Below are 27,752 nucleotides of genomic sequence, written 5' to 3'. Positions count from 1 at the left end.
CAATTGCTTTGTGCTCTACACTGTTTTGTATCTCTGATGTAGAATTCAGAGTGTCACCGCCATCAGCGGTTCTCCTAATTTCGAGAAAAGCGATTTGCGGCCTAGAAAGAAGAGACAAAAATATATAGACTCCGACGCCGAAGACGATGAAATAGCTCTAACTATGCAAGGGACAAGCTCTATGGCAGAATTTGAAATATATCTAAACGATGACAATGGATTGGAGACATTGTTCGAAATCATTTGATATTCATTTCGGCATGACTGGTATTTCTAATTTTGTTGTTATTATCTCTTCGTTACAGGACTAGTCAGACTGTAGACGAGAGTCCAAAAAGAGAGGTGCGTAAGGTTCTGTAAGGTATATGAATAGCTTGTAATAACGTCTTAGAAAGAGAAATTGACAAGTAAATTTATTAAGCAGAGTCAAATTTATGTGCACAATGATAGCAATAATAATAACAACAACAATAATAATTATTATTATAAAACACAGTGCTTCTTGAAACTAGACCGATCTGGTTGAGCACAACAAATAATAATAGATAATTAAAATATATAAATCAAATATGATAATAATAATAAGTATATAAATAATGAAATGTACAATAAATGTAAACGAGTCTATTACCGTGTCAGTTTAGTACAATATGAATCGATTTGGTTTTTTAGAAAAGAAAACGAGTCAAGTTTTCAAACGCAACAGGGGCTAAAAAAAGAAAAATTGAGGTATTGCATTGCCTTCAGCTTCAAATATGAGAACAAATACTTACCTGTATCTATCATCGAGTAATCATAGATAAATGTATGATTCATTATAAGAAATTTGAATATACCAGACAAAACAAAAACATATAACACCAATTAAAACTAAACGACAAATATATAGGTATGTTTGTTGCAATTTTGTCAAATTATTTCGTTTTAGCCGGAAACTATAGATATCAGTGACGATGATGACAAACAAACAACCACAAGGTCAGTAATTCAAAACTGTTCTAATGAAAAGTAAACTGATAGCTCTTAACTTTATACTGTCATTTGCATTGTAGGAAAGTGTCATTAACCACACCTGAGTCAACAGTTCAAACCAGGGCAGCTGTGCTGGCAAGACCTAATTTCAGTCGTAAGCAAAGTTAAGCATGCAGAGTTCTTATCGCTATATTGCCAATTTGGCGTTTATAAAAGCATGTTGTTTATATGACCTGTGCTTGTAGCAATACATTGCTCAGAAAAAGAGATAGAAAACTTTTTTTGGGAACTTGACGGCGGTGGCTACATCACAGCACTTTTGGCAGCATGTCCCGTCAAAAGTCCGGCAAATTTTGGAAGAAAAGTATCTATGAAACAATCCTTGGCTGCATCGCAGCACGTAGTCATGGCCGGGCGATTCAGTTCAGCAGTGATAAAGAGAATAAACAAACTTTTCAATCGCTGGTACTTCAAGAACGAGGCAGCAAAGAACACGGACCGTGATGATGTTTTGGAGCTTTTCGGAGTACCAAGTGATTGGAGGTTTTCAGCCAAAGCACATCATGCAGCTTGTCATATCCTTTGCAGATGGTATCTAGGAACATGGATTACGACTGAATTAAATACCAAAGTAGAAAGATTTTTAAATGAGTAGTAGTTTTAGTTTTTGGGAATTTAGTAATGTTACAGTTTATATGTATGTATATCTAGATATATATTGTAGATCTGCATCAATCTTAATTATTCTCATTCTTTTCGAAGTAACGTCTGATAGCTAACATTTGAAGCTGTTGGAGTTTAGTTGATTGACGATTTGGCAAGACATTAATTGCTAATAAAGAAAAAATGGCTGCCGAAAAGTGCGACATCGCGAAATTTAGCAACAAACGGCTCAAAATCGATGAATTGAGCCACAATGTAAAATTATTACGTTTGTTCTTATAAACTGACACAAAGTAGATGAGTGCACGGAAATTCGTGGAATAGCGAGTGGGCGACTTTACAAAATAACTATTTATTTCCAGATGACTTTTGAAAAGTGTTTTTAAGACATATCAGAGTACATTCTCGTTACACTGCAAAACGAAATCGATTTTGTTTAGCTAAGACGGATTCCAATCAAACTTGATTTCTTGAGTTCTGCGCGGCCTACACAAAATGACAGTCGTTCGCAAATATGATGAAACCAAACGTTGCACAAGAAGCTAATGTCTAGACGTTAATTTTTATTAGCAGAAGTGACTGCATGTAATCGAAACGTCAGAAATCGATCGTTTGGTCGAATTTTGAAATTTGGAGAAGATGACGTCAGAATAATCAGAAACTTTGTGATGTGATTCTATGCATTGCTGTAAACATTCGATGTAAATCTTGATTTGTCAAGTTGCATTGTAGCGATTTGGCGAGACATTACTAGTATGCAGAAAATGGCGTCTGTCGTGCTTGACCACGTGTACTTTGCGCTGCGGATTCTCGTCAACGGTAGCCTGGACAAACACTGAACGAGTGCAGAAACGTTTGAATAATTGTTTAAAAGTGGGAAGCAGCGGATAGAAACGGTCTGTGTACTAGAAGAAAAGTTCTAGCGATATTCCTACTATGCAGAAAGCTAGTGTCACGTGGTCACGTGCACTCACCACGTACTACAGTTTTGCGCGGCCTGTTACAAGACGACAGTCGTTCGCAAATGCGAGGAAACCAAACGTTGCACAAGAAGCTAATGTCTAGACGTTAATTTTTATCAGCAGAAGTGACTGCATGTCATCAAAACGTCAGAAATTGATCGTTTGGTCGAATTTTGGTATTTGCAGAAGATGACGTCAGAATAATGAGATACCTTGTGATATGATTGTATATATTGCCATAAGCATTCCATGTAAGTTTTATTTCGTCAAGTTGAATTGTAGCGATTTGGCGAGACATTACTAGTATGCAGAAAATGGCGTCTGGCGTGGTTGACCACGTGTACTTTGCACCGCTGATTCTCGTCAATGGAAGCCTAGAAAACACTGAACGAGTGCAGAAATGTTTGAATTATTGTGGAAAAGTGGGAAGCAGCGGATAGAAACGGTCGGTGTACTAGAAGAAAAGTTCCAGCGATATTCCTACTATGCAGAAAGCTGGTGTCACGTGGTCACGTGCACTCACCACGTACTACAGCACTGCGGCCTACACAAAATGACAGTCGTTCGCAAATATGATGAAACCAAACGTTGCACAAGAAGCTAATGTCTAGACGTTAATTTTTATCAGCAGAAGTGACTGAATGTCATCAAAACGTCAGAAATCGATCGTTTGGTCGAATTTTGAAATTTGGAGAAGATGACGTCAGAATAATCAGAAACTTTGTGATATGATTCTATGCATTGCTGTAAGCATTCGATGTAAATCTTGATTTGTCAAGTTGCATTGTAGCGATTTGGCGAGACATTACTAGTATGCAGAAAATGGCGTCTGTCGTGCTTGACCACGTGTACTTTGCGCTGCTGATTCTCGTCAACGGTAGCCTGGACAAATACTGAATGAGTGCAGAAACGTTTGACTTATTGTGTAAAAGTGGGAAGCAGCGGATAGAAACGGTCTGTGCACTAGAAGAAAAGTTCTAACGATATTCCTACTATGCAGATAGCTAGTGTCACGTGGTCACGTGCAGTGACTGTGTTGTGATTGCTGGACAGGTGGAAGCAACTTCGTGTTCGTTTATAGATTGAATAGAGCTGCTTTTAGCGCAGTCTGACCGGATTTAGCACGTATTCCTAGTTACCAGAAAGATTCCTGATTTGCAGAAATTACCAGAAAAAAGATGAACAGGTCCGCTTCCCACGTTTATATCACGTGATGAGAGATGTCATCGTCTTTGACTGCGTAACTTCAACATGAGAATTCTTTTTGTTTACATTACTTTGGCTATTCTTCACATATCACAACTGGCAGCAGGTTTTCTACTTCCGTCCTTCACAAGATCAACATATCTGCATGCTAATTAGTTATTTTCTAGACGACACTGATCATTGTCTCCCATTGAGTTGTGCGCAATGTACACAAAGAGTTTGCTCTTGGGCTGCTACAATAGACAGCAATGCTTACAATCCGACCTTCTGCGGGTGGTGTAATAAATGCAAGTCAGTTAAGCTGGTCCCAGGAGCTTCCAGCGACTCGCCTACTAACTCGACCGCTCGTGTGAGCACATACAACCCATTGTCATGTTATCCATTTGATGCAGAGCGGTCGCCGCCGTGCCCGCAATGTACTTTCATTTATAATCGGGTAGGCGTGGTCTTGTGTGCTTAGATATTATCGGTTTCTGTAATTTCAGATTCATCGTCAATGGGGAAAACGTTTGCTCACTTTCACACAGATTACTTTGCAGTCGTGGATCTTCACAGCATTGCTAGGTACGTCAATGAATCGTTTTCAGTTTCTATATTAGGTTAAGTACATAAATCATATACTCTCATTATATTATAATTTCTTTAGATGTACAGTACCTACCGACTATCACATTAACCATTTTCTTGTACATAATTTCCGGATTGTTGGTATACGATTCGGCGATGAACTTCCAAGGTGCTTGATCAGAAAGTCAAAATGTGTCTCCAAGTTTGGAATAATCATGGAAGACAAAAATGAAAACTCCGGCACGTTCTGTTTTCCAATATCGGAGCCAACCCCAGAGGTTGCTTGGAAACACAACGATAAACATTTGGAACTGACATATCGGAATGGTATCCAGTGTTGCCTATCACATGAACCATTTTATGCAGAAAACGGATTCATCGATTTAGTTCTACGCATAGAGATATCTCAAGATGGCGACTATGTCAATTATGTTTCTAACTATAAATCATTGCTGAACTGTACTTCCAATTCTCCGCCTGTTATTATCGACACCAATTTCGACACCCAAGTCAAAAATTTTAGCTACATCGATTTCAAAAAGTCAAATTTTTCGTGCGTTTCAAACGGCAGTCGTATAACCCGCGAGCCTCCAACGGTACCGGTTGGACATACGGTCACGTGCACCCTAAACAAAATCACGTGTTTACAAAATTCGAAGCAGCTGGACTGTGTGAACAAACTGCTCGAAAAATTCCTATTTGTCAATGCAACGCTGTCATCGTGCGATGGAAACAACATTGAAGGAAGAGAATGGAAACAATTGCTATCCACTGGCACTCCCGTGAACTACTCAGTAACTACACGAAGTTTTGAGTGGAAGAGCCCACCAATTCCCGAAATTCTAAGAACAAAGCAATGCAAACTTAGATTTCAGTTAATAATGCTAAATCAAGTTGTGGCAATAAAAGACAAAACGACGCTACCGACAGCAGACTTTACAGTCGAAACTAACTGCAACACTGCAGCTGGCAGGTGTACTTCTGGAAGAGGAATATGTAATCATATCACGTTGAAGTGCGACTGCAGTGCGACTTGTGGGGCACTCAATGTTCGCTACGAAGGCGACCAGTGCGATGGCGAGCCGTGGTGCAGAATGAATGTTCCGTGGATTGCTGTCGGGATCGGAAGCTTCGCCTGTCTGATTACAGCCGCTGCCGCTGTTTGTCGTCTACACACGTGGTGGAAAAAGCGCAGAAAACATGGATACATCGAAGTACCAAGTACCGAGTAACCATGCGATTGTGTTGCAATCGCATCTTTGTTGAGTCTAGATTTTGAAAATGTTATCAAAAAATATTGCCAAAAGGCTTAGCTAATGCATGCAATTTAGGACTATTAGCATAATGCATAATGTCTCAAAAATGGTGTTCGAAAGCTTGAATCATTAGCAACCCGGCCCAATATCAGCAATTCTACCACCTCAAGGATAAAATGTCAGTTTGTCATCAGACTATCAAACAACAGGGTCTCAAGAATCACCAGAGTTTTTGTTGTGCTACAGAATTCGAGCAATGTAGACTTTCATGAACTTTGGCCTGCATCTTCTGTATCCTCATGGTAATTAAATTGTGGAGCACAAAGGCCAATGGATAGACGTTTGTGTACAGTGTGGTGTACATGTGTGAGTTGGCAGAGGCGGATTTAAGATTTTCAAATGGGGGTTCCGTGACGTCACAAAGGTTAGGATCAGCCACGCCTCCAGATATAAATTAGCTATTTAATCATCTATACCATAGAACGGAAGTATACGTTAATGAATCTACAGTACTGGAGAATTTGAATTGATCTTGCAAGCCTATACATGTCTTTCACTAGACAGGCAAATGTTACAGCTTTTTCTTTTCTTTCCAAAGAAAGTTTCTATAGACATATGTCGTTTCATGAAATTGTGAATGTTGTGACCATCAAAGGTGGAAGTACATTTTCATGAGATAGAAATAACTACTTTGAAACATTATCATTGCAAGGAAGTAAATGAAACATGTTGTTGGAGAACAACTGAGATTGAAAACAAGTTACCATAAATTAATGTAGAAAGAGTAGGAGTACCGTACGACTCACTCGTACTGTCCGACGATGATGGACCTTCGTCGAAAGTTCATAATCTGTACTGCACCTCAGTGTGAAGTTACTTATAACTAAAACATGAGCTGCGAGTCACGTCAGGAAGTAACAAGCACTGCTGGTACGCGGTCATCTCCGCGTAATGACGTCACAAAATTTTAGGGGTTTCCACGGAAACCCCGGAAACCCCTCTACATCCGCCACTGCGTGGAGTGTGTGTGTGTGTGTGTGTGTGTGTGTGTGTGTGTGTGTGTGTGTGTGTGTGTGTGTGTGTGTGTGTGTGTGTGTGTGTGTGTGTGTGTGTGTGTGTGTGTGTGTGTGTGTGTGTGTGTGTGTGTGTGTGTTTCCAGTGTATTGGCATATATTCATATAAGATAGACACTGTTGAACACATGCATCAATGGATCTCCTCTGTTTAGAAACTAGATTGACTTTGTAAGTACTCCAAATGCAACGTAGTCAATGTATACGCATTCTACATTTCATTACTTCGTTTCAGAAAGATTTACCTTTAATGACAAAACATCTATCCACCCGGCCAGATCTCGGCAACATTGTACACCAATGACGTGTGGCAGCGTTTCCCTCGCACTCCAAAACCTCGGGCGCACAAAACTCATCCATGTACAAATATTTGACTGTCCAAGTACACGACTCAGACCTTTTTCTAGATGTATTCATTCTACATGGTAGTTATCTCATTCTCTGATATGTGAATCAACTGAAGCAAAATGTGTCTCTAATAGATGAATACTACTGCATAGGTGCTCAATGTGATAAACTATATCATCAAGTCTCAACACCAAAGGGTAAAAGTTTAATTACGACACAGTCTATGAAGATACTCCAAGTTCCCAGAAACGGCCTTGTGCTCTGATTGTGCCTCTTGGATCGGTCTTCAGTGGCACTTTCACTTCCTCAGTGGTCGAGGTCTTTGTTGTCATGGGAGCAGGCAGTTTGTACTCCAACAGCATGTGGCTCTGTGGATGAAGACCAACACAAGCACGAAAGATGTTCTCAATACAAGCTCTTCCGCGGAAAAGAGCGTTCACTACTGGAGTGTCTCGTGACACCATCGGGGCTTTGAGAAGATAGCTGAGGAGTGAGAGAACAGAGTTGAAGCCCGTGTACTCCGCTTGACCATCTGAAAAGATATTAACAACAATTAAGTGTGTGTGTGCACGCGCGCGCGCGCGCGTGTGTGGATGGCATAACAGCGTCCTTCCCATATTCATGGCAATGTTTACTAAGTGTCACGACATACCATCCAAATCCCAGGGTTGGATATGGAGTCAGGAGTAGAAACACAGTACTGTCCAAATTGTATTCAAGTGTTCGATAAATGATAATTCAAATTTTCACAACCAAGAATTACATTGCAATCATGTACATTCTCAAGGATCTCGCGAGAGATTATTGGGAGCGGGGTGGGATGGATGGGACTACGACGCATGCAGTCTGCTCTCAGTTGCACAGTCCAAGTCAGATATGCGCACTTGAGCCGATTTCAAGTGTCCTAGCAAGAAAATCAACTTTGATTACCACTAAGCCCTTCTTAGCAATGTCCATAGGTTGTGCACGTGCAAGTTCCATAGACGACAACAGAAAGTCTGTCTAGTCAGGCCTTGATTGACGTGCATGGACTGCTGTTGTTGATTTGTAAGAAGCCATGACTAGAGTAGTCTAGAGTAGATTCTAGGTGTTACACTTCTCGGACAAGGTGTGCTTCCATGTCATGGAAAAAGCATCTGGAACTGCAATCAACACAAGTACAGTACTGTAGATGTCTGGAGCTAGGCTATTATCCCGCGATCTTTTGTAAGAGCTTGGATTTGTGGCTAATGTCACCTTATTAAGTAATATAGTATTATGTTTCAGTACTGTAGTATCGAAGTCTTATACCTATTTCTCAGCTGTAAAAACTTAGTTTGGATTCCGATAGTGAAAACCCTGCAGACTTGCACAACACTCTCGCACAAGCATTAGCTGTTACAGTAGAAGTCATCCATAATTACAATATGTCATCATCATATTGAGACCCATGTGCAGTCCACCAATAATTTCACAGTCTGTTCACTACTACCAACCTATACCATACATGCCCTCAGTTGCTTTCGCAAGTGCAACACGATATATCCTGCCAAGTTCGTATGAGTATCCGAGGGTCACTCGCATGTTTCACACACCCATGCTGTAAAGCATGTGCCAACAGCCCTGTCCAAGGCTCATTCACTAGACGGCTACGCTGAATCAATGCCAGCGTCATGTCCTCAAATCATGTTACAAAATCAAATGTGACATTGCCTACCTGGTAACACAAAAGAACACGTCATCACCATCTGGATGACAACAGCAAGATCAAGGAAAGGAAAGCGCTGTCGAAAAGAAAGGTCATGCCGATGGTCCGATCAATAACGTTTTCCGCTGCTGTTAAAATTAGCTAAAACTGCCTAGTCATTTGTACAACTACTTTTAGTGCAGCTTCAGATTGGCTGTTTGATCAGCATGCACATCAGCAAACATTGTCACTTCTACCGGCTAAAACCAGATACGGTAAACGTGTTACTGCTTTTGTCCAGAAACCTCTAACCTAACTGCATAGGTACTGCATGCACAACTCTATTCGAGAGTTGTAATTGGAACTTCCTGCCATCCTGATGTCCGAGAGAGAACAGCCATTGTTTCTACAGTACCTGCATTGCTAGTAAATTTGCCACCAAGTGAAATCTAAGAGTGTTTTGGAACACCGTGCCCACATTTATGCTACTGAAGTTGACACAGCAGTTCATGTCCCATAAACATTGACTTGAGGGGAGGAGTGGGTTCTCAATTGCTGGTTGCACAAGAAGGGAGTCCAGAATAATACACTACACTAGCACGTAATTTGTACGCATTCTATTGTCCAAGCTATTTCACCATAGATGTACGTGCAGCTAGACTAGATGTTATCTAGAACACAACAGAAATTTGCTTGCTACGTTAGGTCACAGCAGCATACGAAAGACTCGTTGGATGAGAGAAACACTTGACAACAGATCAGTAAATATAGACACGGATGACTACCGTAAACCATAAATGGATCTTATCGTCCAGTTGTGAAGTCAAATATTGGAGTCTTTGAGATTTCTCAATGCTACACCTTTCCACAACTATTGCTCTATTCGGCAGTTAAAGAGACATTTCGGAGATTTGCGTTAATGCAACATTTCAGATATGTTTGGTAACATACATTTGCGGCAAAAAAGCAATGGCTGCATGCCCTGATACAAAGTTTACAGTTGAGTCCAGTTTTTACGACAGGGCTCTCTTCAGTGTGGTATAAACAGCTGTTCATGTGTGGTCTATCCCACATGAACACTAATAAAAGAACAAAGAGATAAGCGGTATTGGTGTCCAAATCTGTTTCCGTGTCCACCAAGCATCATGGATGTGCTGTGAATGTCACGTGATGTTACACGTGATGATGAGAAAACCCTCTTCAGCATCACAATAGAAAAGCGCTGCCCGTCTGATAAGTATGAGTCAGTTGTCCATAAGTGTTTCAACTACTGAACCAAACAGCATGCTTTGCTAACTGCGATCTAGGGTAGATATTCTAGAAGTAGGAGTCGTACTACGTACTGACGTACTAGCGCATGTCGCCGAATGTTCTTTGATATACACGATGATTGCTCATGCTACAGAAAGTCTGTGTAGTTAGGCATCGATTGACGTGGACCACTGCTGTTGCTTCGCATGAAGCCATGACTAGACTAGGGTACATTCTAGGTGCTACTTCCCGGGCAAGAGGTGTGCTCTCCGGGTCACTGGAAGGGCATCCGAGACTAGAATAAGAGGCAGCACATCTGGGACTGCAATGAACACTTGTGCGTATGTTTGGAACGAGGCTATCACCCCGCACTATTTGTAAGATCCTAGATTTGTGGCTTTGTCGCCTTTACTAAGAAATAATATAGTATTGTGTTTCTGCAATATGGAAACATTCCTGAGCTGTAAGACTTTGAAATCTTATCTACCGTTTCTAATCATGAACATTGCAATCACTATACACTAATTACTAAACCCTTCATCTTGGCACACTAAACCAATTCACACCATAATCAGTAATCAGTTGTCCCATCTCACAAGCATGAGACATCTGATACAAAACAATCCAACTATGATGTGATATCGATTAGAGTGACTCATATCAAGATGTTCATGGCAAGACAAGAACAAACAATGTTTACTGCATTGCAATAATCCGAGTTGTGTGGCCGTGTCCCGATTCAACCAATAACATTAAGGACTGATTACAACTGTACATAGCCCTAACATTTAGATAAAACATGAAACATCGACTCACCGGCTTTCAGTGTAATCCGCTGACACATTTCAGCAAGAATAACAAGATCGAGGATAATAGGCGAGGCCAACAGGGAATCCTACAACGTCACAGATTGCATTACACGGTCAACTAACCTACAACCGTCTACTCATCATACCTCACACGTATTGTGCAAAACAATCGTGTTCAATCCTCCCATAAATATTTCGGACGGATACTCGTCCAAAGCTCGCTTGCTGTCAGCCACATAGGGCATGTACTTGATGGAACTGGAACGATTGGCAATAGTGGACCAAATACCTAAAGAAACATGCCCACAATCATCATCATCCATGTCCTCAACAGCCAGTATCTATCCTTCAGCCTACATATTATATGTGGTCCATGACATACAGTTAGGCCCTTAATAATTAAGATAACAATTCACTTGTTGAAATTAACTAGGTAAAAACCCAAAAACATTAGTTGCCTGCAAGTGTCCAAAAAATGTGGATAGTAGGTCAGTCCTTTGCTGTATTGAATTTGAACATAGTCTAAGACAAGTCAAGTTATAAGTCCCAAACAACAAAACATTACCTCGACAGAGTCATACACTCATCATGTGATGCATGTTATGTATACATCGTATAGCTACAAAGTGTATTATGTGCGATAGGCTAACAAGTATAATGTACCTAAAACCATCCATGGTAACCGCTGACACTTACTACCTCGACATCAGCAACCAAAAAGAGACATAGATGTGATCCTATGGTGCGATAGCTGTTATTCTTCGGGGAATGCATCCTCATACTAAATGTATATCCCATTATGTAGGTGCCTTTCAGTGTGACTGTCATATCAAATGGTATCACTAGGTATCAGTGTAATATGATTGTAAACCACTAGATACTTTCCTTATCTACTGGATATTCACAGAGTGGAAGAGGGAGGTGAGAACACACTTTTGTCATGCATCTGAAAACACCCGAGACACAGCCAGCAGTATGTATGCCAAACAACAATCTCCTACTTTACTACTTTCAATGATTTTGAGTACTAGTACTCTTCTTGAAACTTTACCGCAAAAATTATATGATAATAACAAAGTGATTTTTCAACCTCAAATATTGCCACATGTCCGGGTCAGCTACAGTAGTGTGTTGAGCGTCGTTGAACTGTTTAGACCTTGGATCAGATTGATAGAATAGATTCGAATTCAAATTATTTTTGGAGCCTCGAAAAGACTTAGTCTCAAAAATTAGGAGGAGCATCGTATACCGGGTATGTGACAGTTACAGGTGCAAGCAAATTACAAATTATTTGCAAGCATATCGATAAATATAGAAATCAACAATGGATCAGTCACACACAATGACAACAGAAACTGACTACAACAGAATCCGTCGAGAAGGTCTAAGTGAGAGTGTGGGCGTCCATAAATTAACACCACCCATTCATACATGTGTGTGTGTGTGTGTGTGTGTGTGTGTGTGTGTGTGTGTGTGTGTGTGTGTGTGTGTGTGTGTGTGTGTGTGTGACATTGTGAACAATCGAGCTACTGGATGAAGATGATGAACTTAAATTTGAGTTGAGTAATTACAACTGCAGCCGGTCCAACTACAAGGCCAACAATGCTTGAAACAACAGCTCATCAATACATTCCTCCCAATACCATTTCATCTAAAGAGCAATTTTATCAGACTATTATCGTATTTCTTCGAATAGTGGCCGCCCTCGTTTAGAAGACACAGACAAAGAAACTTGTTGAAAATAGAGGCCGAACTAGTCTACAAAGTTACTGGCCAGACCCATATCACATGCTCTTGATGCTTCATCATCAATCTCATCCTATCACGCGCACTCGTATAGTAAATAGTTCAGGGTACTTTCCACGTGGTTCTCAGCACATGTGCATCTAGCATCATGTAGATAGCATAATAGTTGTGGCTTTTACAGGTCAACCTGCCCTGTTGGCATCTTCAAAAGTGTCCAGTTATGTCAACAAAAATAAACGTGATGTTCAACTACCAACATGTCACAGTGTGATGTAGAGACTTAAAGATAAAGGCCGCCCTCAAAAACAAGCTGCATTTTCGTAACATTGTTAAAATAAAGGCTGCAGCTACTATTTGAAGAAATACTGTATACAAGAAATACAATAATCAATTTCTTTTGAAGCGGTCTGCTCAAACGTGTGTACTTCAAGTACGAGAAAGTCTACACAATCCAATTTTAACTCAAAATATAAATGTGAGAAAAAAATCGTCTTGAATCTTGTTTCAATGATGAAAGTACAGTACCCAAAAACATAATAGAAATACTCGTCATCCGTATGTTGACATGTTCGAGTCAGTTGGAATTGGATCCATAGCAATTCTGTTTTAATGCTTCAGGGTACATAATACAATAAATAATGAATTATTATGCTTTTTATTACTAATGTATTCTCAATAAAGACTACAAACACACGATAACATGACACACTTGATCTGCAGTTGATAAACATAACCATCGCCGATTAGACAACAAATACACAACTGCAAGTAAATCTACAGCATGAACCCCCAGGTAGGGGACCCCAGCCAATCCTTTGTAGTAACATGCATTGCCTTGTAGTGCATTTGCAGTAAAAGGAGGTAATTAACAGAGGGCAATCAAACAATGACAAAGTAAACACTACACACATTGACGACTAAATACACAAACAGACTAGACATAAACAAATCGCACACAGAAACAAGGATAACAGCCAGCCAACTGACCAAACACTCGACTACCACAGATAACGGTCTACTACTGTACCTCATCTTGCATAATCGGATCATCAGGAGACACGTTGGCAAGGATTGTGGGTGCAATGTACAACGTCTCTTCATCCTTTCTCCTCCGATTACAACCTTGTTAGGATCCAACAATTTCTTTACACGTCTGCGAGAGAAAATATTTTATATACTATAACCGATGGATTTCAGCTGCCTACACAGACATGTTTGCACAACAGACAAGAAAGACAATAGTTGTTATACAAACAAAAACAAATACACAACAGTCAGAGAAACAAGAAAAACAAAGAATGACCAGACAAGAAAGAAGAGACAAACACACAGGCACACTGACTGACAAACAAACAAACAAAGAAACAAAGGAAAACGAGGAGACAAACAAATGGAGAACAAAGATACAAACAATCAACAAAGAGACAGACAACCAGACAGATACAACATCAACAAATAGATAAGAAAATGACCAACGAGCACAACAAACCAACAGGAGTATGCCACTGAGTGACATTTAGTAAGTACTCAAGCATACAAGACAACAACCCGTGGTTGCCACAAGCTGGTAATTAATTATTAAATAATCGTCCGTCAAATTAGTAAACAAACAAACACATAAAAGAATGTTGCACATAATCTGTAAGTCCTATACCAAATAGTTTGCTTACTCAAAGTGTCTCTTGTTGACAATTCGGCCAAAGTTTTGTGACTCTTTAGGATTCTATGGATGAACACACATGCCCTCAATGCAACCACAAATGTGTTGTGCTGACTCCAACACTAACCTTGCCGTAGAATTCAACCAGTGGAGCCCGCATAGCTTCCACTAGTTTGTCTTGCGTTTCACGATCGCACAGAACGTAATCGGGAGCTATGCAGGTCTGTAATGACACAACGGACAACCATTACATAACATCTTTGAGTTCCTTGCATATCAATTAATCTACTTGTTGTTAATCTGTAATTACCTATTTGTCACTCACTTATAATTAGTCATCTGTTGTCAATATGTTCGTTTGTTTGTTGTATGATTAAGTCTGTCCGTCAATCCAACCACCATTAGACCACAAGAAGAAAATCTGTTGTATATTTGGCTTAGACATCTACCTGTGCCCACAATTTATTTTGTTTTTACAACTATTACCATTAATATTAGGTAACATTAGACAAATGGGCTACAGTAGCACTACTCCTATATCGATAACCTATATAACGATATTACCAGTGTTTGCTCAGGATTTGCGGAGTGGTGGTTGGGTATTGGCTGCATTAAGGGTGTGGTCTATTTCAGGGTGTTGCGTACACGATCTATAGCCTCGTCAGAGGGCTCTGTCCCGGGTGTCCACCTTGCTCCTCCATGCAGCACTCGCGTGTCACATGACTACACTCTCAGATCGTATCATAACAGGGCCAGTCTGTGGCCGTGTCACCATGTGAACAAAGTACTCACCTTTCAACAAACTGCTAACCTTCCAATGCTCAGCTGCTTGGAGCAAGTATAACACTAGCTAAAATATATAGCGATGGTAGAACATGTGGAGTGATGGTCAGTGTTTGTTGAGTGATGGTCGGGACCGACCACCTCCGACCACCTTCACACGTAGAACACTGTATTACACTTATTGCGATATTTATGAATAAACCAAATTATGCCAATACTCCATAATACAATGCCCTACCTTTATAACGATAATTCCATTACAATATTACCATTATTGTGATTTCTTTTGTTGCTCCGAAGTATATTTATTATCATTATAGGGGTAGTGCTACTGCAGTTGCCTTTTCACCTTACATTTTTAATCGCTCCCCACCACCTCACATACAAAAAGCGGTCTGGCACCGAGGCTACTGCAGTGGACATAAGCATCACTATTGCCTCTATCACACACATTCTCCTGTTGACACTGCATGTGGCAAGTGTCAACCAGTGGTTAGCTGAAAGGTGATCAGGTATACAGTATGCATGTTGTTAACCCTAGGCGTAGCGAGGGTTATAGTCGTCTCACCGAAAGTAGTGCACAAGCGACTCGATGGAAATACCGAGTAAAACAACCATGTAAAAAAACTTTGGAATGTATAGCGTCTGTTCACTGGTACAGTGTACAGTGTAGCGCTTGTGTAATCTCGACATATGGTTGTTGGAGCTTGTCCACTAGTCTAGGCGGAGTCACGCAGAACATTTCAATTTGATTACTGATCATGACTTTCGAGTGTACCTTCAAGGTCACAGCAAACGGAGAATAAGTAAACAAAGACAAGTTAACCTGCGACAAAGTGCCGTGCCGAACTGATTTACCGTTTGGTGATAACGCTGTCTGTCCTTTCTCAGTCATCTGTATAAACAAGTGTTGGGATGCTTGTGTCTACTGATGTGCAGCAACTGTTAGGTGTTGCTAACCCTAGGAGTTGTTGCCATTGGGAGTACATACCTGTGCCTCGTTGTTGAGGCTAAAATCAATCAAAAGAACACACGCATAGGCAAGTTTCCTGCTTTGCAGTGCATTTGGAAGCACATTGTTAATTCTACTGTACAACCAAAGTACCCAGAACTGAAAAGGAGTCAATTTCTCGTCACCTAAGGTTCAGCAATGTTAGTGCTCCCTTTCATTCTTGTCTGTAATTACGTAGCATTTCTCACCGTTCAATCAAAAATGTGTGGTGCACTGTCCAAGTCTAGAGGCTTTCAACATTTCAATCAATTAATCATTAAAAGAGGGGTTTACCTCTATAAGGATATTACCTTTACATGGAAATATTGATGCCATACCGGGATATTGTTCTAGGGGTAGTGCTACTGTACCAGTGAACAGAAAGTCCAAATCGGCTATTCAAACTGACAAAAGAACTGAGCAGTGAGTGCCTCCATAGCAACACGTCACTGGCCGTTTGGATAGACTTATTCTGGGAGTACTATACTCAGATGCACGAATAATTTACGCATTCATATACAGGCAACCCTTGACATAATGACGCCACAATATAACAACATCACAATAGAACGACGTACATAGTGTGGAACAAAGTGCATGCATACAAAACGTGGTAGTGTGCCTCTTGATACAACGACAACAACATACGCAAGTGTGCACAACAATGCACAGGCGTATAGAAATCTTTCTCGATTTACCGACATCCAGGTCAGCAACCTATCCTCCTGTATGTGCACCTTTAGCCATGTGGTGCACATGTAAAGCAACAGCTGCTGTTGCACTTCATCTGCATATATGGCTACATGTCAACCTTGCTGGTTCTAACCCAAGAGGATTTCTTACCTACAAGTAGAAGTTTACAGTGCATCGGTATGCACAGTACACTAGACTCGTACCCAGTACTCTCCCTGTGCACACTCCACGTGTTTTAGCACGCTCTTTTTGTTCCACTAGTGACGAGAAAACTGGCACATATCATATATGAATTTCATGAACATTTTTGAAAATGGGGTGGAACTAATACCCACGATGTCCGACGAACTTGAAAACGTCTAGTCAATTTTGATTACATGTGTTAATTAAATAGATTATTTTAATTAATTTTTTTATCATATTAACCAACATTTGATAATAGTGGTAATAACACTCACTTGTCCAACATTTAGGAACTTGCCAAACAATATGCGTCGAGCGACGACTGTAATGTGACAATCAGAGTCGACAATGCATGGTCTACAACATGCTGATATTAACAAACTATGTCATCTTAACTTTGAGTCACTATTTACCGTTTTCCTCCTAGCTTCAGTGTAACAGGTGTGATGTGCTTCGCAGCAGCTTGCAAAACGACCTTTCCAACTTCTGATGATCCTGTGTAAAAGATGTTGTCAAACCGTTGCTGGAGCAGAGCAGTTGTAATTCTTGCATCACCGGCAACAACATGAAAACAATCCTATATTACAAAACGAAAAGACTAGATCTAAGATGAATTAGATCACAGAAAGCTGTCAGATAGTCTAGTCATCCCTCGATCAATCAATTGGAGTTACTGTCTCGATCCCTCTCTATTGTGCGTCTGAGTGCATCAGCTTGTCTCTCTGTCTGTCTGTCCATCCTTCTGTCTGTTTGTCCTTTCATCTGTCTGTCCATCTGTCTGTTTCTGTCTGTTTGCCTGTCAGTCAGTTTGTCCGTCTGTCTGTCCTTTCATCTGTATGTCCATCTGTCTGTTTATCTCTCTGTGTGCTGTCTGTCTGTCTTACTGACTGTTAGTCAGTTTGTCAGTCTGCCCGTCCTTTCATCTGCCTGTCCAACTGTCTGTTTATCTCTCTGTCTGTCTGTCCAGTGTGAAAATTGTGAATTATTTTGGCTCGAACCAACTGAGCCTACGTAGAACATTCCTGTATAGTGTTACCTGTATAACTAAGTGCCTTCCCTAGTGCAGCCATTTTGCATGTAATTTAATTTTACAACCAACTTCCAAGGATAAAGTAGCATTAAACGTAGCTGAGGTTTTCTCTGGTTAAAGCATGCTAGAAGGCACCTAAGTTCATGAAATTAACAGTTACGTCATTGGAAAGGCCAACACGTGCTAAGAGACAAGGTTTACACTAACATGCGTACCAATGAATGTTTTGTCCAAAACACGTTCCAACACTGATGCAATATTCGGTTTGACAAACAACATATTTGGTAAGACATTGTCCTATATCCAACCGTTATTCTCCACACAGTGTCTGTCTCTTTCTGTCAGTCTGTCTCTCTTTCTGTCTGTCTGTCTGTCTGTCTGTCTGTCTGTCTGTCTGTCTGTCTGTCTGTCTCAATACAAATATTTTCCATTTAAATCAAACGTTTACATCATGAGCAACCTAACACAACAAGACCACTATCGTCCTAAAGCATTAAAAATTACAATGCGCAAACTACATTTCAATGTTCTAATCTTGATATGCTAATGAGTTCGTCTGAGACGACTTTTGCATTGCAATGCTGTAAAGTCACTGAAATAATTGATCGTCACTTGGTCTTGAATTCAGTCTCATTTCGTCTTCCTTCTCTTGCAATCTGCTTGCTTGTTCAAATATCTATCTGTCTGTCTGTCTGTATGTATGTATGTATGTAACTCAACAACAATCATTGACATCATTCAGGTGTATCTCTTCCCTCCTCTACATACTATTGCCATTCACCTTATCCAGATATTGAGGTAGCTCCTTCTCAAGAAGTTCTGACGAGTGACCAGCAATCTCGCTTGGCTTTAAAACAGCACAATTACCAGCTGCAATAGCCCTCAAGAGTGGCCACAAAGTCAGTTGAAATGGATAGTTCCACGCTCCAATAATAAGAGCCACTCCATACGGTTCATAGACAATCTCAGTCTTATCTAATAAAAAGGCCATTCCTTTCTGGGTTGGTTGTGGTTTTGTCCATTTATCAAGATTCTCTACGTGATCTGCAATGTCCGACATCACTGTGTCTAGTTCCATCAATTGGGCTTCAGCATCAGACTTAAAACAAAACAATTTGTTAGACTCACAAAATTACACATTTACCAACAGACAGACAAACTTTGTTGTGTCATGCATGCAAGAGCATGTGTAGTGGTGCATGTGTAATGGTGCGTGTGTGTGTGTGTGTGTGTGTGTGTGTGTGTGTGTGTGTGTGTGTGTGTGTGTGTGTGTGTGTGTGTGTGTGTGTGGTGTGTGTGTGTGTGTGTGTGTGTGTGTGTGTGTGTGTGTGTGAGTGTGTTGGTGTGTGTGCACGTGTGTGTGAATGTGTGTGTGTGTGTGTGTGTGTGTGTGTGTGTGTGTGTGTGTGTGTGTCTCTGTGTGCATGCGTGGGTGTGGGTGTGTGCGTGTGTGTGTGTGTGTGTATGTGTGCGTGTGTGTGTGTGTGTGTGTGTGTGTGTGTGTGTGTGTGTGTGTGTGTGTGTGTGTGTGTGTGTGAAACAAGTATTATACGATCATTTGTTAGATACACCAAGAAAAGCTAGTGGTTAGAAGTTGAGGTTTAACAACATTTCAAGACACAATTTTTTAATTTAATTTTCAAACAAGCACAAATTTTAGATCTTGTGCAACCACACTATACCTAGTTGTTATGCTAACACCAGAAGTCTCGGCAGTCATGGTTTAATGAGGCTTGTTTACACAAAAGCATTAAAAAGTTTCAAACAGGTTTCAAGTTGGTTTCTGCTCAAAAGAAACACTGTAGTAAGGATTGCCAACAGATATTGAAACCGATTTAGCTAATGCGTGTCAGAAGGTGGTATGAAACCTCTATAAATTCTTTGAATCTAAATAACTAGCGCCCAGACCAATATCAACCACCAATTTCACCCACGCTGTATATATACTTGAAGTACAATATGTCTGACAGTGTACCAGACAAAAATTAACTGTTGTCTTCTGTCCATGCGTAAACATCGTGACCTAAACCTGGTAACGCACACTACTATTCCGAGTCTACTTCTTCTAAACACCAACCAGTCTAATGCACAAGTGTAAACAGTCTGCTAAAATTAATTAAAATAGATTATCATTTTTGCACTGCAGTGGCCCTTTAAAGCAGTTCTGTCACAGATCCAATGCATTTTCAACTCTGGTTCAGTTGACTGGTTCTAGTGTAAACGAGGCTCTTTTAGCCATCAAAATGAATAAATGCATGCATCTGTGCATGACTGCCTCAGCATCTACACTTATAAAGTAGCAATTACAGTTGTGTTTACACCTTAGCTTCCACAGCTAAGAGCTTTATGAAACCCATGATAGGATTGTCATGAAGAATTGCGAGTCTAGACACTATTTTTCTTCTAAACTAAGTATTCTACTTGTAAAGTCATACAAAGCAATTGTCGTTTCAAATGAACACACAGTCCACATATACTCTGTAGTGATCAAAGTACATGTACCGTTACGAGAGATATCACACAATGTCAAGGTCCCATAAAATGTCTATGCCATGAAAACAATTGATTGATTTTGCATTAGCAGTTGTAGATAGGTCTGTGTTGTTGTCTATGTCTGACAAGATGTAGCAATCACAAATTAAACTGTTCTGGTAAGAAACTCTTTCATGAACGTTTTCCAGATCTGACTGGAACTTCGTTCATTGAATCTGCCCCTACTATATGCCAAATCGCGAATGCTGCTCGGTGACAGGACTTCACTAAGGGAGTGACACATTCCTGAGAGTGACAGACAGTCTGTCCCACATCCACACATAGTCACAGACCGGTGGTAGTAAAGGCGTCGTTTGCTCTCTACGTCACGTGACTCTTACAAAGTCCCGTTTCAAAGGGCTGAAGCAATCATCACATCCACGATTCTGAAGCTATATATGAAGTATATTGTGAGAAAAGAAAGACTACATTTTTAGCTTACTAAAAAATAAAAGAGAATGGCGATTAATTTTTTTAAGCAAGTGTGCTCCTAGCATGGCACCCGGTACATACCTCAAATTACCTTGTGTAGGTCGTCATTGTAATATAGTGTATTATGATATTGACTCTATATGCTAGTCACGCAATACTAAGTGTACAAGTACTGTGTCTGCTTATATACTAGTGGTATTTGTACTACGCATGCGCAATGTAGTCTACTCCTGTTACATCCCCTTTCCAAAAAAATGTTCTAGCTAAGCTAGCAGTAAAGTCTAGACAACGTAATCCTTCAGGTAAGCACGTTGTTTCACAACTCGTTTGCTGTGGGCGACATTCGTTGTTTCTGTGTGTTTGGAGATCGTTGCGGGTGTTATTCTGCTTTGTCGTGATGTCTTTATCTGTGTTGTCTGTTGTTTGGGTTTTGTTGTTGCTGGTGCTGCTCGTAGATGTTTTCTATTTCTGCGAAGAAGTCGTCCGTCTTCTGTAGTGACATCATAGGATCGGACGTTTACTTGTCTCTGAGCGGTTGCTGGTTTCCACTTGTGGTCGTAGGCGTTGAGTGGTTGTATGTGGACAGCTTGACCAGGTTGTAGGCAAGGCAGATCCTTTGCTGTTTTGTTATAGTAATGGGCTTGCTTTGCTGGTCGTGTTGCTGGTTCCTGAAGAACATCGACTGGTATCTGAGGTTTCAGTAGCTTTGCAGTGGTAGGTAGAAGAGTTCTGGTTCTCCTACTCATCAGTCGCTGTGCTGGGCTAGTTTGCATTCCTGCTGTTGGCGTGTTCCTGTGATCCAACAGTGAAAGCCATGGGTCTGACCCAGTGATCTTTGCTTTTCCCATGATATGTTTTGCGGTTTTGACTGCACTTTCTGCTTTCCCATTTGATTGGGGATACCCTGGACTCGAAGTGATATGGTCAAACTGATATGTCTTGGCAAAGTCTTTGAATTTATCTGACGCAAACTGTGGTCCATTGTCTGATACAACTGTTGATGGAATACCATATCTTGCGTAATGACTTTTCAGTTTTCTGATGACCGTGGCTGAGTCCATACTGTCCAAACGGTCTATCTTCCAAAAGTTACTGTAGTAGTCGACTGTAATCAGATAATGCTGATCTGAAAGCGTAAAGATATCCAGTCCGACTTTGCTCCATGGTCTACTTGGGATTTGGTGTGGTGTTAGCGTTTCCTTCTGCTGCTGTGTGCCAAGGGCTTGACAAACTTTGCATTGGCTGACATAAGCTGCAATGTCAGCAGTCATACCGGGCCAGAATATGCATTCTCTGGCTCGACGTTGACATCCAACTATGCCTAGATGTGAGCTATGTATCTTTTGCAAGGTATTTGCTCTCATCGATTTTGGTAGGACACATCTATCATTTCTGTATATAATGTTATGTTGCACAACCAGCTCATCTCGATAGCTGTAATATGGAAGTAAATCCGGTGGAAGGTTGTTCTTGTTTGGCCATCCTTGTAGAATTATAAGCTTGAGCTGTTGCAATGTAGGGTCTTTCGCTGTTTCTTCTTGGATTTGTGCTATTGCCTCTGGTGTTAGCGGTATGTAATCCGCCATATTGATATGTTCGATTTCAATTGCAACATTTGTCTGTTGGTGTACCACTTCCAAATGGCTGGATGATGGTCCGTTGTCAGTAGGTAAATAGGCTCGTGACAGTGTATCAGCTAGAAACATCTGAGTACCACGCTTGTAGGTAACTGTGATGTCGTAACGCTGTAGTCTGAGAAGCATCCTTTGCAGTCGTTTTGGTGTCTTCTGTAGATGTTTCTTGACAATAGTTTCTAAAGGTTTGTGATCAGTTTCTACCAATACTGGTCTGTCGTAGGTGTAGTGGTGAAACCTTTCCATTCCAAAGACGATTGCAAGTAATTTCTTCTCAATTTGAGCGTAGTTTTGTTCGGTCGTTGTCAGAGTCCTGCTTGCGTAGGCTACCGGCTTGTCTACGTGCATGAGAGCTGCTCCCAGTCCTGTTTCTGACGCATCGCATTGTACTGTTGTCAGCTCAGCCGGGTCAAAGTATTGCAGTACAGGTGCTTCAGTAATAGCGTTTTTTATTTTCTGGAAAGCTTTGTCGTGGATATCAGTCCAATTCCATGCTGTATCCTTGTGTGTGAGCTGGCGAAGTGGCTCACACAAATCGGTCAGATTGCTAAGAAAGCGCGAGAGGTAATTGACTAGTCCTTGTATGCGCTGCACTCCGTGAGCGTCTGTGGGCTTCTGCATATTTAGTATTGCTGTAAGTTTGCTGGGGTCGGGCTTCAAACCGTCGATTGTGAGCAAATGTCCAAGATAGGCAACTTTGCTTTGCCTAAACTTGAGTTTGTCGGCATTGATGCGGATTCCTTTGGAGCGGCATCGCTGAAGTAGTCTGTGGAGTTTGCGGTCATGGTCTGCTGTTGCATCATCCATGTTACTTCCTACTCCAGTGATCAGGATGTCATCTGCAATTGTATGCACTCCGGGCATTCCGTCTAGGGCTTCGTCTAGTCGTCGCTGGAATACTTCCGGTGCAGGTGAGATACAGAAAGGCATCCTCTTCTATTTGTAGCGTCCAAATGGCGTCTCAAATGTCGTAAGTAAGCTAGATTCTTCGTCTAATTTAACATGCCAGAATCCATTACTTACGTCGCAAACGCTGAACATCTTGGCTTGCGATAGTTCAGGCAGCAGATCATCGATGGTGTGCATCGGATAGTGACTGCGTCTCAGTGCCTTGTTTAAGGGCTTGGGATCGATGCACAAGCGGAGTTTTCCGTTCGGCTTCTTGACGGCGACGAGGCTAGATATCCACTCGGTTGGAGTGTCCACTCGTTCGATCACGTCTAGTCGTTCCAGTCGCTGCAGCTCGTCTTTCAGCTGTGCTTGTATAGCAATGGGCATTTTTCTTAGAGGCATTTTGACAGGTGGTACCGTGGGGTCAACATCTAGATGTAGCATTCCAGGCAGTTGACCAACGGTGCTGCTATCGAAAACATCTGCGTATGTTGCAAGAAGTTGCTTTAAGTCAGATGTGGTGTTCGTGGTTGTCTGCGGTTTGCAAGAACCAGGTGCTGTCTGTTCGCGTTTGACAGTACGTACGCGGTCGAGGTGTACGCTGATAAGTCCTAGTCGCTGCGTCGCTCCGGCTCCTAACAGAGAGGTAGCTGCTTCGTTGTCTGCAACGACAACGAATTCCTCAATGTGTTGTTGCGTCGTTTTGGGGTTGATGATTGGCAAAGTACACCTACCCAGAGGTTTCAGTCTGTTTTTGTTGTAAAGAGACAAAACTTTGTCAGATTTCTGTAGTACGGTCCCTGGAGGAGTTTCCGACTTTCTGATAACGTTGCACGTAGCACCTGTGTCTAATTGTAGACGTATTGGGCACCCACCGACTGTCATTGTGGCGTACAGTTGATTGACATGTGTCTCCTGACTATTTTGAAGAGAATGGGCTGTATCCGTGTTTCTGGTATCGGTCAATGTGATTGTCATCAAGTAATTGGTTTGGTCTAACTCGTCGTCTTCCATACGGTGTATGCGGTACTGTTGTTTTGGGGAAGCTGTCTTCTTTTGTGGTTGTTTCTGTCGGCAAACGGAAGCAAAGTGGTTTGCTTTGCCACACTTGGAGCATGTTTTGCCTAGTGTGGGACATTGTCGTGGACCTCTGTCATGTCGTCGTCCACAATACTGACATGTCTGCGGTACCCTAGCGGTTACAGTGGCTTGTCTTCTCCTGTTGCGTGTGCTGTACGCGGTCAGTGCATGCACGTCATCGCTGAAGCTAATGGCTTTGGCTTGTGCGGATGTCGACTCTGCGGCACGGCATATGGATATCGCGGTCGCCAAAGTTAATTTAGCTTCTTGCAGCAGTTTCTGACGGGTGTCATTGTTGCGTATCCCATGGACTATCTTGTCGCGCAACAATTCATCTTGAATCGCACCATAATTGCATGCACGAATCATGCTTCTTAGCGAAATTAGGTAGTCATCAAAAGGCTCACCTTGCTTCTGTGCTCGCTGCATGAGCTGGTACCGTTCGTAGATCACGTTTGTTTTGCTGAAGCAGTACGCTTCCATATGGCGAAGCACTACTGCCATATCATTTCTATCTTCACCTTCTGCGAAGGGCAAGGTGTCCAGAACCTCGAGAGCTTCTGCGGGCAGACATTGCTGGAAGGTCGCCACTCGCTCCTCGTGCGATCTTCTGGTCATTCGGGACGAGACCTCGAAAGATTCCCATCTTCTGCGAAACGTTCGCCAGTTTTGTGCCAATTTGCCTTTTAGATTCAATCTCTCTGGCAACGGGACTGTCACATTCGTCAAATGAACGAGATCGCGTGGCTCCGGTGACTCTCGTACTGTGCGTGGCTCCGGTGACTCTCGTACTTGCGTAGCCGTAGACATTGTTGCTCATAAACAGTCTGCTGCGAGTCACTGCACTTCTGACACCATGTAATATAGTGTATTATGATATTGACTCTCTAGGCTAGTCACGCAATACTAAGTGTACAAGTACTGTGTCTGCTTATATACTAGTGGTATTTGTACTACGCATGCGCAATATAGTCTACTCCTGTTACAGTCATATAGAGCCTGTTTTATTGCCGCTTCTTGCTCTGTCATAAAGCGGTACAATTCACGCAGTTGAGTCTTTCTGAACGAAATGGTCTTTGTGCGTCCAGAACGAAACGTCTGGCGAGCTTTGGCCATCACCTTCACATTTAGCTCTCAAAACACAATTTCGTAACGTCGCTGACATCTCACCAGACCTGTTCGGCTTGTTGTTGAAGCTTTGGAGTCATTTCTATGGACATGATGGGAATGATGGAAGAGCACGTGACTTAATTAGATGGCGTCACTATATGTCTCATCATAGCAGTGTCTGGTTACACGCGCGCACGCACGCACGCACACGCGCGCGCGCGCGCACACACACACACACACACACACACACACACACACACACACACACATACACACACACCTTCAACATGCGCTCTCTCCGTCTAGGACTTGACGGCAAAGCACTTTGTATAGTTTTGTCTACTATTGTCCTAGCTTTCTTGCAGCAACTGTACCACATACATGATCGAACCCATAGTTCTTTAGATACATGAGAGCATAACTAGTCATTGAATTTTGGAATTCGAAATCGAATATCACTTCAATCTGCAATTGAGGCAAGTACCAATTTCCATACTAGACAGACCTACGTAATATAAGGCCTATGCACTATCTAGAGTCCATTGCATTCTACCATATTTACTGGAAAGCCTCTCTCTCTCTCTCTCTCTCTCTCTCTCTCTCTCTCTCTCTCTCTCTCTCTCTCTCTCTATCTATCTATATATATATATATATATATATATACCATAAACACGGTATAACAATACCACTCCACAATACAGAATCAAGATTTTACAAAATTCATTTCTATTAAACGTAGTCATTAGCATGAACACTTTCTACGATTCGACCGATTTTGAACATTAATTGTAGCAGTTTCTCTTTCCGTCCGAACCCCATTCTTATGTCGTTGCAACATTAATATAGTAATTTCAACGAACACCTAGTGGAGAAAAGGAAACACAGATTAATTAAGTAGAACACTGACTCAGTGTATCTACAACACGATTCATATCACTATACATCCTCAATGTTGTTATTTTCTGTAGCACTCGTTTCAAACAGTTGAATGCCAATTTTCGTTGCGAACATTACAGCATCCTCTCTCGCAACTACTCTCATTACTTCAGGCAGATCACACTTATTTCCAACTGCAAACAGAATCAGAAACTTAGATATAAGTTTCCATGCAACAACTTAATTAATTTATATGCTATACTATTCATGTCTCACCCAGTATTCGAGTAGGATTAGGAATATCGCAATGTTGATCAATATCGTGTAACCACCGTCGTACATTATTGAAACTATTGTCATTGCTGATATCGTGTACGACAATAAAGCCGCGCGTTTTGTGGTACACGCTAGTATATACACAAAACAATCATAGATAGATCTTTCATGCTTTCTAGGCATGCAAAGATGTCTTACGATGTCGTCAAAGCTCCAAATCGCTCTTGGCCTGCGGTATCCCAAATTTCCAGTTGCACTGTCTTACCATCTACTTCAATACACCGATTTTTAATGTCGCATGTGATCGTGCTCGACGTTTTTAGGACATAAGATCAACTTCCATCGTGATAGTTGTATTGGCATGATTTTCTTACGCCACGAATTACTGCCAGCGAATCTGCCAAAAATGTTGCTTTTTCCGACATCTTTATGTAAAACGGAAAGCCACATGACATCACTTCGGCCTAGACTACATTTACTTTGACGAGCTCTTACTTGTGTCGCCAACAATTAAGATCTTAAACAAATCAAAACGATCGCGGATGACTGCCATGAGCTTGAATTTGCTGCTGCAGGAACAGACGAGACACTAACTCTGGTTTTAGTTTCAAGTACTTGTGGAAGTTGCCTACGTCATACATATATCTTCCTAGATGTATCTTTATGTTCTATTTGGTAATTACACTATCAACTAGATAGTCAAAGAGCTCATATTTATACGTTTCTCCATCTAATATTTTAGCTGCCTTTATTCTTCCTGTCTTGTGCATTAGTTAGAGTTTTGCGAATGAACAATTATTGAATTCGTTTTCAAAGACACATTAAGTAATTTAATTAATTAATTAAGCAACGCTATTTACTAGAGTACATTTTGTTAACATGCAACTATTTCATTAGATGGAAAGTCACGCCAGTTGATTGATAGCTATTCTTGCCCTAGTTCTTCACATAACGAAAGACATAGGAGAAATGCATCTACACTTTCAGGAGCACAGTGGTTGCACTGTTGGTATTCCATTTTATCTTTCTCAATCTATCCAATGAATTTCAATTTTCATACTG

General features: G+C 41.2%; 3 protein-coding genes across 4 annotated transcripts; 2 read left to right on the top strand and 1 right to left on the bottom strand.

Moving 5' to 3' along the window:
* Positions 1-27: 27 nt before the first annotated feature.
* Positions 28-1,832, top strand: LOC134181392 (uncharacterized). Of its 2 annotated transcripts, none has more exons than XM_062648663.1 (6): positions 28-231; positions 306-342; positions 673-729; positions 929-978; positions 1,053-1,135; positions 1,218-1,832. In XM_062648663.1, the coding sequence occupies exons 1-6, from the start codon at positions 164-166 to the stop codon at positions 1,625-1,627; spliced, it is 705 nt and encodes a 234-aa protein (XP_062504647.1). In that variant the 5' UTR covers positions 28-163; the 3' UTR covers positions 1,628-1,832. The 2 variants fall into 2 exon arrangements, with proteins under 2 accessions (XP_062504647.1, XP_062504648.1); XM_062648664.1 differs by having other exon boundaries at positions 29-231; positions 1,053-1,126.
* A 1,978-nt stretch (positions 1,833-3,810) lies between these two features.
* LOC134181430 (uncharacterized) lies at positions 3,811-5,728 on the top strand. The gene is made up of 4 exons (XM_062648707.1): positions 3,811-3,909; positions 3,971-4,219; positions 4,289-4,367; positions 4,450-5,728. Exons 1-4 carry the CDS (start codon positions 3,849-3,851, stop codon positions 5,600-5,602), a joined length of 1,542 nt encoding a protein of 513 aa, XP_062504691.1. The 5' UTR covers positions 3,811-3,848; the 3' UTR covers positions 5,603-5,728.
* A 20,746-nt stretch (positions 5,729-26,474) lies between these two features.
* On the bottom strand, positions 26,475-27,115 carry LOC134180749 (ras-related protein Rab-35-like). The gene is made up of 4 exons (XM_062647934.1): positions 27,028-27,115; positions 26,889-26,958; positions 26,691-26,821; positions 26,475-26,608 (listed from the first exon to the last, which is right to left on the bottom strand). Exons 1-4 carry the CDS (start codon positions 27,113-27,115, stop codon positions 26,475-26,477), a joined length of 423 nt encoding a protein of 140 aa, XP_062503918.1.
* Positions 27,116-27,752: the final 637 nt, after the last annotated feature.

This window comes from Corticium candelabrum, chromosome 6, assembly GCF_963422355.1.
Source record: "Corticium candelabrum chromosome 6, ooCorCand1.1, whole genome shotgun sequence".
Classification (NCBI taxonomy): domain Eukaryota; kingdom Metazoa; phylum Porifera; class Homoscleromorpha; order Homosclerophorida; family Plakinidae; genus Corticium; species Corticium candelabrum.
Note: the sequence above shows the minus strand (reverse complement) of the source record. Positions and strands in the feature narration are given on the sequence as shown.

Excerpts from the sequence above, each read along its gene's own strand:
- LOC134181392 (XM_062648663.1), top strand. The coding sequence starts at position 164 with ATGCAAGGGACAAGCTCTATGGCAGAATTTGAAATATATCTAAACGAT. Across the intron at positions 730-928 it reads CTAAAAAAAGAAAAATTGAG|CCGGAAACTATAGATATCAG; the intron begins GTATTGCATTGC and ends ATTTCGTTTTAG. Across the intron at positions 1,136-1,217 it reads TAATTTCAGTCGTAAGCAAA|CAATACATTGCTCAGAAAAA; the intron begins GTTAAGCATGCA and ends CTGTGCTTGTAG.
- LOC134181430 (XM_062648707.1), top strand. The coding sequence starts at position 3,849 with ATGAGAATTCTTTTTGTTTACATTACTTTGGCTATTCTTCACATATCA. Across the intron at positions 4,220-4,288 it reads GTCGCCGCCGTGCCCGCAAT|ATTCATCGTCAATGGGGAAA; the intron begins GTACTTTCATTT and ends CTGTAATTTCAG. Across the intron at positions 4,368-4,449 it reads GATCTTCACAGCATTGCTAG|ATGTACAGTACCTACCGACT; the intron begins GTACGTCAATGA and ends TAATTTCTTTAG.
- LOC134180749 (XM_062647934.1), bottom strand. The coding sequence starts at position 27,115 with ATGTCGGAAAAAGCAACATTTTTGGCAGATTCGCTGGCAGTAATTCGT. Across the intron at positions 26,959-27,027 it reads ATACAACTATCACGATGGAA|ATGGTAAGACAGTGCAACTG; the intron begins GTTGATCTTATG and ends GTATTGAAGTAG. Across the intron at positions 26,822-26,888 it reads TTTGGAGCTTTGACGACATC|CGTGTACCACAAAACGCGCG; the intron begins GTAAGACATCTT and ends TGTATATACTAG.